The sequence below is a fragment of the Pseudophryne corroboree genome, chromosome 6 (genome assembly GCF_028390025.1).
Source record: "Pseudophryne corroboree isolate aPseCor3 chromosome 6, aPseCor3.hap2, whole genome shotgun sequence".
NCBI lineage: Eukaryota > Metazoa > Chordata > Amphibia > Anura > Myobatrachidae > Pseudophryne > Pseudophryne corroboree.
Window position 1 is genome coordinate 366161873 of NC_086449.1, and position 12387 is coordinate 366174259.

The following is a 12387-nucleotide window of genomic DNA, read 5'->3' on the forward strand; positions in this document are numbered from 1 at the left end:
ACATAAATGCATTATGTGCTTAGAGTTAGGTCCCATCACCATGATATCTCATTATAGTATGCAATTATTCCAAAATACCTCTGGTCCCAAGCATTTTGGATAAGGGATACTCAACCTGTGTGTATATATATATATACGGTCTCAGATGAGAAAAACGTTTGCCATTGTCATCACAAGCGTGACATTCAGTTGCATATGAAATGTGGACTTGTCAGTATCCTGGAAGCTGTATCATGAGACATTTGATACATCAGTGTAAAGAGTAGCCATTGCAAAACCCATGTTTATGCTTCTGCTGCAATTATTATCCTCCTCATTTATTAATTTGTGTGCGCAGAAACAACCAAAGACAGGATAGAATATGAAGAAAGCAAGTAATAAGTCACGAAGGATAAGAATAGGAAGTAGGTCAGCACTCTGTCAACCTGTAGCCAACCAGTGGACAGACAGGATCACAGTTGCTGGTGGGGGATTCGAGACTGGTATGGAGGTACACTGGTGGTAGGGATAGTTCTATGAGGAGACAAGTGAAGAGAACCCTGCCAGTAAGGGCTCAAAGTCTAAGGGGTCAATCCAATTAACTTGAAAGGATGCAAAGTGTCCTTGGGACAGCAAGCACTTTTAAGCGAGTTCGGGCCGCCGTAAAGTGCTGCCGCGATGATTCGCTCCCGCGACATCATCACAGCTAATTGGATTGACCCCTGTGACGCTGACGGCCCTAAACCTCTTTTGGGGAGTATGATGTTACCCCTGTCCTGCAGATTCAGCCTGCGCACAATGCTTGTGTAAAGTACATCTCTTTCTACCATTAATGATTCAGCCTGCGCACAATGCTTGTGTAAAGTACATCTCTTTCTACCATTAATTAAAAATGTATTTGGTAGGTTCGGTGGTAAATTTACCTAAACCATTTAATGTAATTCTAAATAAATGTGCATTAATTAAGCGGAGTAGTTATCAAAGCTTGAAGAGAGATACAATTATGGGAGATAAAATACTAACCAATGAGCTTCTAATCTATATTTTACAGGCTGTAGGGCAGATGTATTTAACCTGGAGAAGGCATAAGGAAGTGATAAACCAGTGATAAGTGCAAGGTGAAAACGCACCAGCCAATCAGCTCCAATATGTAAATTAACAGTTAGGAGCTGATTGGCTGGTGCGTTTATCACCTTGCACTTATCACTGGTTTATCACTTCCTTATGCTGTCTCAGGCTTAATACATCTGCCCCACAGTGTGTTTGAAAAATGACAGCTAGGAGTTGATTGGTTGGTACTTTCTCTCACAAATTTATCTCTTGCCAATCTTTGATAAATACCCCCTAAATTGAATATCAGACCACTTGGATATATTGTACTGTAAGGTGTTTTCTGCTGCCACCTACAATAATGCAGACCGAAGCTCAGGCATGTTAATTTAATTGATATTGACGTGAGGCTAGGAGAGCATGTGTTATGGAACAGAAGAATGATATGTAACATGTGCGGTAATTGAGAAATTTGTCTTGATGTAGAAATCGCATGTTTTACTAGAAATAAGACTCCTGCATCAAATCCAAAATTTTGCTTAATGTGTTTAGTTTGGTTAACTGCCCTTTAATTTCAATCTTAAAAGAAATGCCCAGTATCAGTCTAGATTGGGTTACTCTGCTTACACATTTCTTACTGTACTCTCTTTATCACAGCATTGAACTTGCATACTATAGTCTCTCGCTTCAAGAAAAAAAAATTATACATACTTTGATGTCTTTACTTTCTCTCATGCACAAACTGACTTTTCTCTATTGCTGCTGCTTCAAGGAGCTCTTCTTCCTGCCCTGTAGATGTTTGATATGATGAAGCCGTTGGCTTAAGGTTTTGTTAATCTGTTTTGAGCCATTCACTGCCTTCAGGATTTAATGTCCTCATTGAAGGCTTGAAGCATCACATTGCATAGTAGCTAGAATATTGGTGATGACTGTAGATCGTTTTCACTTTTTCTGCCCATTCTCTTATAGTGCCCTGCAATTATGGCTCTATGTATTATGAAATATCTTTTATTCTTTAAAAAAAAAAAAAGCTGCTAAACAATAACTGTCTATACCGTTTTTTTCACATATGTTTTGTTGATTCTATAAACTCTGTGTAGTTATACTTCTGCATTTTGTCTGCAGGTACACAGCTTGAGAAACTCATGGAAAGTATGAGGAGTGAAATTGCCAGTAGTCCCCCTTTAGAAGGATCCTTCTCACCACGACGTGGGGATTACTGCATTGCCAATTATGTGGATGGAGAATGGTGAGTTATGCAACAAGATATACTATGTAGAATGCTTGTTAGTGTCTTAGTCTAGGCCCATCTCCTGTAACTACGACATTACTATGTATAATATAAGGGATCATACCATACATACTCTAAACATAACCCTAAGGATGGAATGTTAATTTCTTTTCTCTATCGTCCTAGTGGATGCTGGGGTTCCTGAAAGGACCATGGGGAATAGCGGCTCCGCAGGAGACAGGGCACAAAAAGTAAAGCTTTACGATCAGGTGGTGTGTACTGGCTCCTCCCCCTATGACCCTCCTCCAAGCCTCAGTTAGATTTTTGTGCCCGGCCGAGAAGGGTGCAATCTAGGTGGCTCTCCTAAAGAGCTGCTTAGAAAAGTTTAGCTTAGGTTTTTTATTTTACAGTGAGTCCTGCTGGCAACAGGATCACTGCAACGAGGGACTTAGGGGAGAAGAAGTGAACTCACCTGCGTGCAGGATGGATTGGCTTCTTGGCTACTGGACATTAGCTCCAGAGGGACGATCACAGGTACAGCCTGGATGGTCACCGGAGCCTCGCCGCCGGCCCCCTTGCAGATGCTGAAACGAGAAGAGGTCCAGAATCGGCGGCAGAAGACTCCTCAGTCTTCTTAAGGTAGCGCACAGCACTGCAGCTGTGCGCCATTTTCCTCTCAGCACACTTCACACGGCAGTCACTGAGGGTGCAGGGCGCTGGGAGGGGGGCGCCCTGGGAGGCAAATGAAAACCTATTTTGGCTAAAAATACCTCACATATAGCCTCCGGGGGCTATATGGAGATATTTAACCCCTGCCAGAATCCACTAAAGAGCGGGAGACGAGCCCGCCGAAAAAGGGGCGGGGCCTATCTCCTCAGCACACAGCGCCATTTTCCTCACACAGCTCCGCTGGTCAGGAAGGCTCCCAGGCTCTCCCCTGCACTGCACTACAGAAACAGGGTAAAACAAGAGAGGGGGGGCAAAATTGTGGCAAAATTATATTATTAAAGCAGCTATACAGGGAGCACTTATTATAAGGCTATCCCTGTCATATATAGCGCTTTTTGGTGTGTGCTGGCAAACTCTCCCTCTGTCTCCCCAAAGGGCTAGTGGGGTCCTGTCTTCTTTAAGAGCATTCCCTGTGTGTCTGCTGTGGGTCGGTACGTGTGTGTCGACATGTATGAGGACGATATTGGTGTGGAGGCGGAGCAATTGCCAAATATGGGGATGTCACCCCCTAGGGGGTCGACACCAGAATGGATGCCTTTATTTATGGAATTACGGGATAGTGTCAACACGCTAAAGCAGTCGTTTGACGACATGAGACGGCCGGACAATCAATTAGCACCTGTCCAGGCGCCTCAAACACCGTCAGGGGCTGTAAAACGCCCTTTGCCTCAGTCGGTCGACACAGACACAGGCACTGATTCCAGTGGCGACGGTGATGAATCAACCGTATTTTCCAGTAGGGCCACACGTTATATGATTTTGGCAATGAAGGAGGCGTTACATATTGCTGATACTACAGGTACCACAAAACAGGGTATTATGTGGGGTGTGAAAAAACTACCTATAGTTTTTCCTGAATCAGATGAATTAAATGAGGTGTGTGATGAAGCGTGGGTTGCCCCCGATAAAAAAAATGCTAATTTCAAAGAAGTTATTGGCTTTATACCCTTTCCCGCCAGAGGTTAGGGCGCGCTGGGAAACACCTCCTAGGGTGGACAAGGCGCTCACACGCTTATCAAAACAAGTGGCGTTACCCTCTCCTGAGACGGCCGCACTTAAAGATCCAGCAGATAGGAGGATGGAAAATATCCAAAAAAGTATATACACACATACAGGTGTTATACTACGACCAGCTATAGCGACAGCCTGGATGTGCAGTGCTGGGGTAGCTTGGTCAGAGTCCCTGATTGAAAATATTGATACCCTGGATAGGGACAATGTTTTACTGTCTTTAGAGCAAATAAAGGATGCATTTCTTTATATGCGTGATGCACAGAGGGATATTTGCACACTGGCATCACGGGTAAGTGCTATGTCCATTTCGGCCAGAAGAAGTTTATGGACGCGACAGTGGTCAGGTGATGCGGACTCAAAACGGCATATGGAAGTTTTGCCGTATAAAGGGGAGGAGTTATTTGGTGTCGGTCTATCGGATTTGGTGGCCACGGCTACAGCCGGGAAATCCACCTTTTTACCTCAAGTCACTCCCCAACAGAAAAAGACACCGACTTTTCAACCGCAGCCCTTTCGTTCCTTTAAAAACAAGAGAGCAAAGGGATATTCATATCTGCCACGAGGCAGAGGAAGGGGGAAGAGACTGCAACAGGCAGCTCCTTCCCAGGAACAGAAGCCCTCCCCCGCTTCTACAAAAGCCTCAGCATGACGCTGGGGCTTCTCAAGCGGACTCGGGGGCGGTGGGGGGTCGTCTCAAAAATTTCAGCGCGCAGTGGGCTCACTCGCAGGTAGATCCCTGGATCCTGCAGATAATATCTCAGGGGTACAGGTTGGAACTAGAGACGGATCCACCTCGCCGTTTCCTGAAGTCTGCTTTACCAACGTCCCCCTCCGACAGGGTGACGGTCTTGGAAGCCATTCACAAGCTGTACTCTCAGCAGGTGATAGTCAAGGTACCTCTTTTACAACAAGGAAAGGGGTATTATTCCACTCTATTGTGGTACCGAAGCCGGATGGCTCGGTAAGACCTATTCTAAATCTGAAATCCTTGAACCTGTACATAAAGAAGTTCAAGTTCAAGATGGAGTCACTCAGAGCAGTGATAGCGAACCTGGAAGAAGGGGACTTTATGGTATCCTTGGACATCAAGGATGCGTATCTCCACGTTCCAATTTACCCCTCACACCAGGGGTACCTCAGGTTCGTCGTACAGAACTGTCACTATCAGTTTCAGACGCTGCCGTTTGGATTGTCCACGGCACCTCGGGTCTTTACCAAGGTAATGGCCGAGATGATGATTCTTCTTCGAAGAAAAGGCGTATTAATTATCCCATACTTGGACGATCTCCTAATAAGGGCAAGGTCCAGAGAACAGCTAGAGATGGGATTAGCACTGTCTCAAGAAGTGCTAAAACAGCACGGGTGGATTCTGAATATTCCAAAATCCCAGTTAATTCTGACAACACGTCTGCTGTTCCTAGGGATGATTCTGGACACGGTTCAGAAAAAGGTTTTTCTCCCGGAGGAAAAAGCCAAGGAGTTATCCGAACTTGTCAGGAACCTCCTAAAACCAGGAAAGGTGTCTGTACATCAATGCACAAGAGTCCTGGGAAAAATGGTGGCTTCTTACGAAGCAATTCCATTCGGCAGATTCCACGCAAGAATTTTCCAGAGGGATCTGTTGGACAAATGGTCAGGGTCGCATCTTCAGATGCACCAGCGGATAACCCTGTCTCCAAGGACAAGGGTATCTCTTCTGTGGTGGTTGCAGAGTGCTCATCTATTGGAGGGCCGCAGATTCGGCATACAGGATTGGATCCTGGTGACCACGGACGCCAGCCTGAGAGGCTGGGGAGCAGTCACACAAGGAAGAAACTTCCAGGGCGTGTGGTCGAGCCTGGAAACGTCTCTTCACATAAACATTCTGGAACTAAGAGCAATCTACAATGCTGTAAGCCAGGCAGAACCTCTGCTTCAAGGAAAACCGGTGTTGATCCAGTCGGACAACATCACGGCAGTCGCCCATGTGAACAGACAGGGCGGCACAAGAAGCAGGAGTGCAATGGCAGAAGCTGCAAGGATTCTTCGCTGGGCAGAGAATCATGTGATAGCACTGTCAGCAGTGTTCATCCCGGGAGTGGACAACTGGGAAGCAGACTTCCTCAGCAGACACGACCTTCACCCGGGAGAGTGGGGTCTTCATCCAGAAGTTTTCCACATGCTGGTAACCCGTTGGGAAAGACCAATGGTGGACATGATGGCGTCTCGCCTCAACAAAAAACTGGACAGGTATTGCGCCAGGTCAAGAGATCCGCAGGCAATAGCTGTGGACGCGCTGGTAACGCCTTGGGTGTACCAGTCGGTGTATGTGTTTCCTCCTCTGCCTCTCATACCAAAAGTATTGAGAATTATACGGCAAAGAGGCGTAAGAACGATACTAGTGGTTCCGGATTGGCCAAGAAGGACTTGGTACCCGGAACTTCAAGAGATGATCACGGAAGATCCGTGGCCTCTACCTCTGAGAAGGGACTTGCTTCAGCAGGGTCCCTGTCTGTTTCAAGACTTACCGCGGCTGCGTTTGACGGCATGGCGGTTGAACGCCGGATCCTAAAGGAAAAAGGCATGCCGGAAGAAGTCATTCCTACTTTGATTAAAGCAAGGAAGGAAGTAACCGCGCAACATTATCACCGCATTTGGCGAAAATATGTTGCGTGGTGCGAGGATCGGAGTGCTCCGACGGAGGAATTTCAACTGGGTCGATTCCTACATTTCCTGCTATCAGGATTGTCTATGGGTCTCAAATTGGGATCTATTAAGGTTCAAATTTCGGCCCTGTCGATTTTCTTCCAGAAAGAATTGGCTTCAGTTCCTGAAGTCCAGACTTTTGTTAAGGGAGTGCTGCATATACAGCCCCCTGTGGTGCCTCCAGTGGCACCGTGGGATCTCAATGTTGTTTTGGACTTTCTCAAATCTCATTGGTTTGAACCACTAAAAACTGTGGATTTGAAATATCTCACATGGAAAGTGACCATGCTACTAGCCCTGGCTTCGGCCAGGAGAGTGTCAGAACTGGCAGCTTTATCTTACAAAAGCCCATATCTGATTTTCCATTCGGACAGGGCAGAACTGCGGACTCGTCCGCATTTTCTCCCTAAGGTGGTGTCAGCATTTCATCTGAACCAGCCTATTGTAGTGCCTGCGGCTACAAGCGACTTGGAGGACTCCAAGTTGTTGGACGTTGTCAGAGCTTTAAAAATATACATTTCAAGGACAGCTGGAGTCAGGAAATCTGACTCACTGTTTATACTATATGCTCCCAACAAGTTGGGCGCTCCTGCGTCTAAGCAGACTATTGCTCGCTGGATTTGTAGTACGATTCAGCTTGCACATTCGGTGGCAGGCCTGCCACAGCCAAAATCGGTAAAAGCCCACTCCACAAGGAAGGTGGTTTCTTCTTGGGCGGCTGCCCGAGGGGTCTCGGCATTACAACTCTGCCGAGCGGCTACGTGGTCGGGGGAGAACACGTTTGTAAAATTCTACAAATTTGATACCCTGGCTAAGGAGGACCTGGAGTTCTCTCATTCGGTGCTGCAGAGTCATCCGCACTCTCCCGCCCGTTTGGGAGCTTTGGTATAATCCCCATGGTCCTTTCAGGAACCCCAGCATCCACTAGGACGATAGAGAAAATAAGAATTTACTTACCGATAATTCTATTTCTCGGAGTCCGTAGTGGATGCTGGGCGCCCATCCCAAGTGCGGATTATCTGCAATAATTGTACATAGTTATTGTTACCTAATTCGGGTTATTGTTGTAGGGAGCCATCTTTCAGAGGCTCCTCTGTTATCATACTGTTAACTGGGTTTAGATCACAGGTTGTACGGTGTGATTGGTGTGGCTGGTATGAGTCTTACCCGGGATTCATAAATCCTTCCTTATTGTGTACGCTCGTCCGGGCACAGTATCCTAACTGAGGCTTGGAGGAGGGTCATAGGGGGAGGAGCCAGTACACACCACCTGATCGTAAAGCTTTACTTTTTGTGCCCTGTCTCCTGCGGAGCCGCTATTCCCCATGGTCCTTTCAGGAACCCCAGCATCCACTACGGACTCCGAGAAATAGAATTATCGGTAAGTAAATTCTTATTTTTTTTAGATTAATCCGGATCAATTTATGCCCTCATTATAGTTTTAGGTCTTATTGACTAAGTATGTAACTTGTTTATTTAAAGAAAAAGTCAAAGATTTTTCTGTAAATTTCTTATTTAAAAGACACATTTGTAGCCAATCACATTAACTGTCTGTCTTTTGTTGGTAACTCTATAAATACATGACAAAAATAGGGCATACGTCTTTCCTGATGTGCCGTATATTACAGTGGGTTAGAATTTATGCAGCCACTGCACAAGAGGTAAATGAGCAAGTTGGTCAAAGATCAAAAAGACGCGGTCTTAGTTTCAAATAAAAATAATTGTGGCAAGTAAATTATATTCAATTACTATTGTGAAGTAACAGTATTGCATTTTACTGCTGCATATTTCTACAAAATTTTCTTTAGTTAATTCAAACATGCAACATTTCATACAAGTTTACCCTACTGCTACTATACCTCTGTGTGGTCAGTGTGAGGAAACGATTCATTAATAATAAGGACACTTTCTGCAATTACTCTGTACATTCTAACTCAGCAGTGTGGGAAATGGATGAGAGAAGCACTATTTCTGGTCCCCAAAGGCATACAGATGCGGTTTGTGTGCGTTGTCAGGATATTTAGTCCACTGTCTAACATACTCAACTCATTCTGTAGCAAATAGCTTAGCTATCCACAATAGGTTTATATAGATGTCATTAACTTGATAACCATTTATATCACATACTGTAGATTACCTTGTATAATTCTAAATGCAGACTCCACAACTAACTGTAACACACTGTGCATGAATTAGTAAAGAGAAGCTCCTGTAAAAGAGGCTTACGTGTATTTCTTTGTTGTCCTTTTCTTTTGAGAGGTGATTAAGAATTTATTTTATTAATCAAGGAGGATTTTCAGTTTGCATCACCACTACCCTTGTGCACAGACTATTTGTAAAAATATAAAATATATTTAAAACAAAAAAAAAACAACAACCTCAAACTGGAATGAAAGATAAGGTTTGCAAATTTATTAAAAATTAAGAGCCAAGAAATCACATGTACATGAAGTATTCACAGCCTTTGCTCAATACTTTGTTGATGCACCTTTGGTAGCAATTACAGCCTCAATTCTTTTTGAATATGATGCCACAAGCTTGGCACACCTATCTTTGGGCAGTTTCGCCCATTCCTCTTTGCAGCACCTCTCAAGCTCCATCAGGTTGAATAATGGGAAGCATCGGTGCACAGCCATTTTCAGATCTCTCCAGAGATGTTCAATCTGATTCAAGTCTGGGCTCTGGCTGGGCCACTCAAGGACATTCACAGAGTTCTCCTGAAGCAACTCCTTTGATATCTTGGATGTGTCCTTAGGGTCGTTGTCCTGCTAAAAGATGAACCTTCGCCCCAGTCTGAGGTCAAGAGCGCTCTGGAGCAGATTTTCATCTAGGATGTCTCTGTACATTGCTGCATTCATCTTTCCCTCTATCCTGACTAGTCTCCCAGTTCCTGCAGCTGAAAAACATCCCCACAGCATGATGATGCTGCCGCCACCACCATGCTTCACTGTAGGGATGGTATTGGCCTGGTGAAGAGCGGTGCCTGGTTTCCTCCAAACATGACACCGGGCATTCATGCCAAAGAGTTCAATCTTTGTCTCATCGGACCAGAGAATTTTGTTTCTCATGGTCTGAGAGTCGTTCAGGTGCATTTTGGCAAACTCCAGGTGGCCTGCCGTGCTTTTTTACTAGAGTGGCTTCCGTCTGGCCACTCTACCATACAGGCCTGATTGGTGGATTGCTGAAGAGATGGTTGCCCTTCTGGAAGGTTCTCCTCTCTCCTCAGCAGAATGCTGTAGCTCTGACATAGTGATCCTTGGGTTTTTGGTCACCTCCCGGACTAGGGCCCTTCTCCCCTGATCGCTCAGTTTAGACGGTCGGCCAGCTCTAGGAAGAGTCCTGGTAGTTCCAAACTTCTTCCATTTATGGATGATGGAGGCTACTGTGCTCATTGGGACCTTCAAAGCAGCAGATATTTTTCTGTACCCTTCCCCAGATTTGTGCCTCGAAACACAGATGGACTCCAATTAAGCTGTAGGAACATCTCAAGGATGATCTGTGGAAACAGGATGCCCCTGAGGTCAATTTCGAGCTTCATGGCAAAGGCTGTGAATACTTATGTACATGTGATTTCTTAGTTTTTTTATTTTTAATAAATTTGCAAAAATCTCAAAAAAAAAAACTTTTTTCACATTGTCATTATGGGGTATTGTGTGTAGAATTTTGAGAGAAAAAATTAATGTATTCCATTTGGAATAAGGCTGTAACATAACAAAATGTGGAAAAAGTGAAGCACTGTGAATACTTTTCCGATGCACTGTAAATCTCACATTTTTTATCTAAATCATCTCTGATAATTTGGGTATTCCTAATATTGTTGACAATTAAAATATATGATTTATCTGTCCTGTATTAGACTTGGAAACAAAAAGAACCATTTATAAAACCATCCACAGAAGTATATGTCAAAGGAAAAGCCAACATTAAATGTATTGAGTCACTAGGCCACCACAGGGAACCTGAGCACCATAATTGTACTTTGGCATATAGTCTACAAATATGTGGCAGTATTGCATAGTCTTATTTCATTGTAAGGATTTCCTTATGTCTATCCCAAGCAAATTTATATTGCTATACTGTATTAACAGCTACCACCTCTGATGGGAGGCTATTGCATGTATACAATACCAATACTGTGAAGTAATTTTTCCTCATATTTCCGCTGAACCTACCTCCCTTCAGTTTCAGTGCATGTCCTTGTGCTCTAATACTGTACTTCTCTTCCTTTTAAAGAATGTTACCCTCCAGTACATTGTTATATGAAGAAATTTATTTGTGTTGCGCCCCCCCCCCCCCCCCCCCCACACACACACACCTCCCTTTTTTACCGTTCTCTGCTCCAAATGATACATATTAGGGTCTATCAAGGAGTTATCAAACTGTTTTGCTCTGGCACCCCGTCTGACAATAAAAATTATTACAGGACCCCATCAAGCTACCACAGAATGGCTGGCAGTGCATACACAGTAGAACTGTGGAGGCACAAAACAGAAGTGAAGTGACCACTAATGTGATCATTTCATTTCTTACACATCACAGGGGTGATCTCCTTTCTAAGTTTATACCCCTGTGAAGGCTTTGCGTGAGACAGTGGGTGGCAATGCATGGATAGGCGGTGATGAGGAGGAAGAGGGCGGTTAAGAGGGGCAGGTGTAGGCAGTGGGAGATATTGGGTTACTAGGGAGAGGCATTGGTTGACTAGGGAGAGGCATTGGATGACTAGGGAGAGGCAATAGTTGTTCCCCCTCCACTGACACATCCCATACTGTCTACAGTCTTTGCTCTCCTCCTTCCCTCTCATGCTCCCCATGCTACTGCTACTTTTTTTTCCCACCAACCAAGTCTATGGGTACCATGGACATTGGCGCACATGCAATATAAATCACAACCGTAAACTTAAAGCAGAAAGGTTCCATTGAATCCACTTTCCAGCAAATATTTGCTGTAACCTAGACAAATGCAACACATTGTATGGGGTACCATGGACCTTAACTGACAGGTGGTCTCAGTCAAATGCAAGGATAAACTCTGAATGCAACGTGAACAAGTCCTAAGATACAAGTACTCCGAAAGCAATTTGAAACACATGAAAAGTCCCGATTGCCTCTAAGTTCAAAAATTCTAATGGGCTCAGAAGGTGATTGGAAAATGTAGCGGGTACTTTTCTGTTGAATTTGTAAGTAACACTATATGCTAGTCCTCAGTAGTAGTAATATGCAAATGTTTCCTTAGCACCTTAAAATCTCTCACACTCAGTATGCAAGTTAACTGAATTAGATTTCTCTCTAATGCCCTGAAGTCTCTCTCAAGCATTATGTGTGGTCACCCGTAACCTCATTAAAATCTCCTCTCTGTCAAGACTAACCATGTGACTGCACTCAGTCTCCTGGCTTCTCACTCTGTCTGCTGCACAGTAGACCTTTTTTGGCACCAGGGCCGGACCTTTCAAATCCTCTCTTTTCTGCCAGTTCCGCACAGTCTCCACTGATGTTGGCCTAATGTCTTCCTTAGTCACTCCCAGATGGAGTCATTGGAGGCCCTAGTGTCTCTTTGGTGACCATATTGGGGAAGTTCTTACTTGGGGGCTGCCATATTTGATAAGCCCATTCACAGTCCGCGTCAATGGTTTCCTGAATTTAAAGTACCAGACAGACCAGGGTGCTATATCTGCAAATTACTTTTGGGAATTTGATGTTAAA

The 12387-nt window shown here is 44.5% G+C and overlaps 1 protein-coding gene across 1 annotated transcript in view; it reads left to right on the top strand.

Moving 5' to 3' along the window:
• Positions 1 to 12387, top strand: part of SND1 (staphylococcal nuclease and tudor domain containing 1) — a 1401087-nt gene that overhangs the window by 1365005 nt on the left and 23695 nt on the right. Inside the window, exon 19 of the mRNA XM_063926687.1 lies at positions 2155 to 2278. Coding sequence (XP_063782757.1) covers positions 2155 to 2278 — 124 coding nt within the window. The remainder of the gene's footprint in view (positions 1 to 2154; positions 2279 to 12387) is intronic.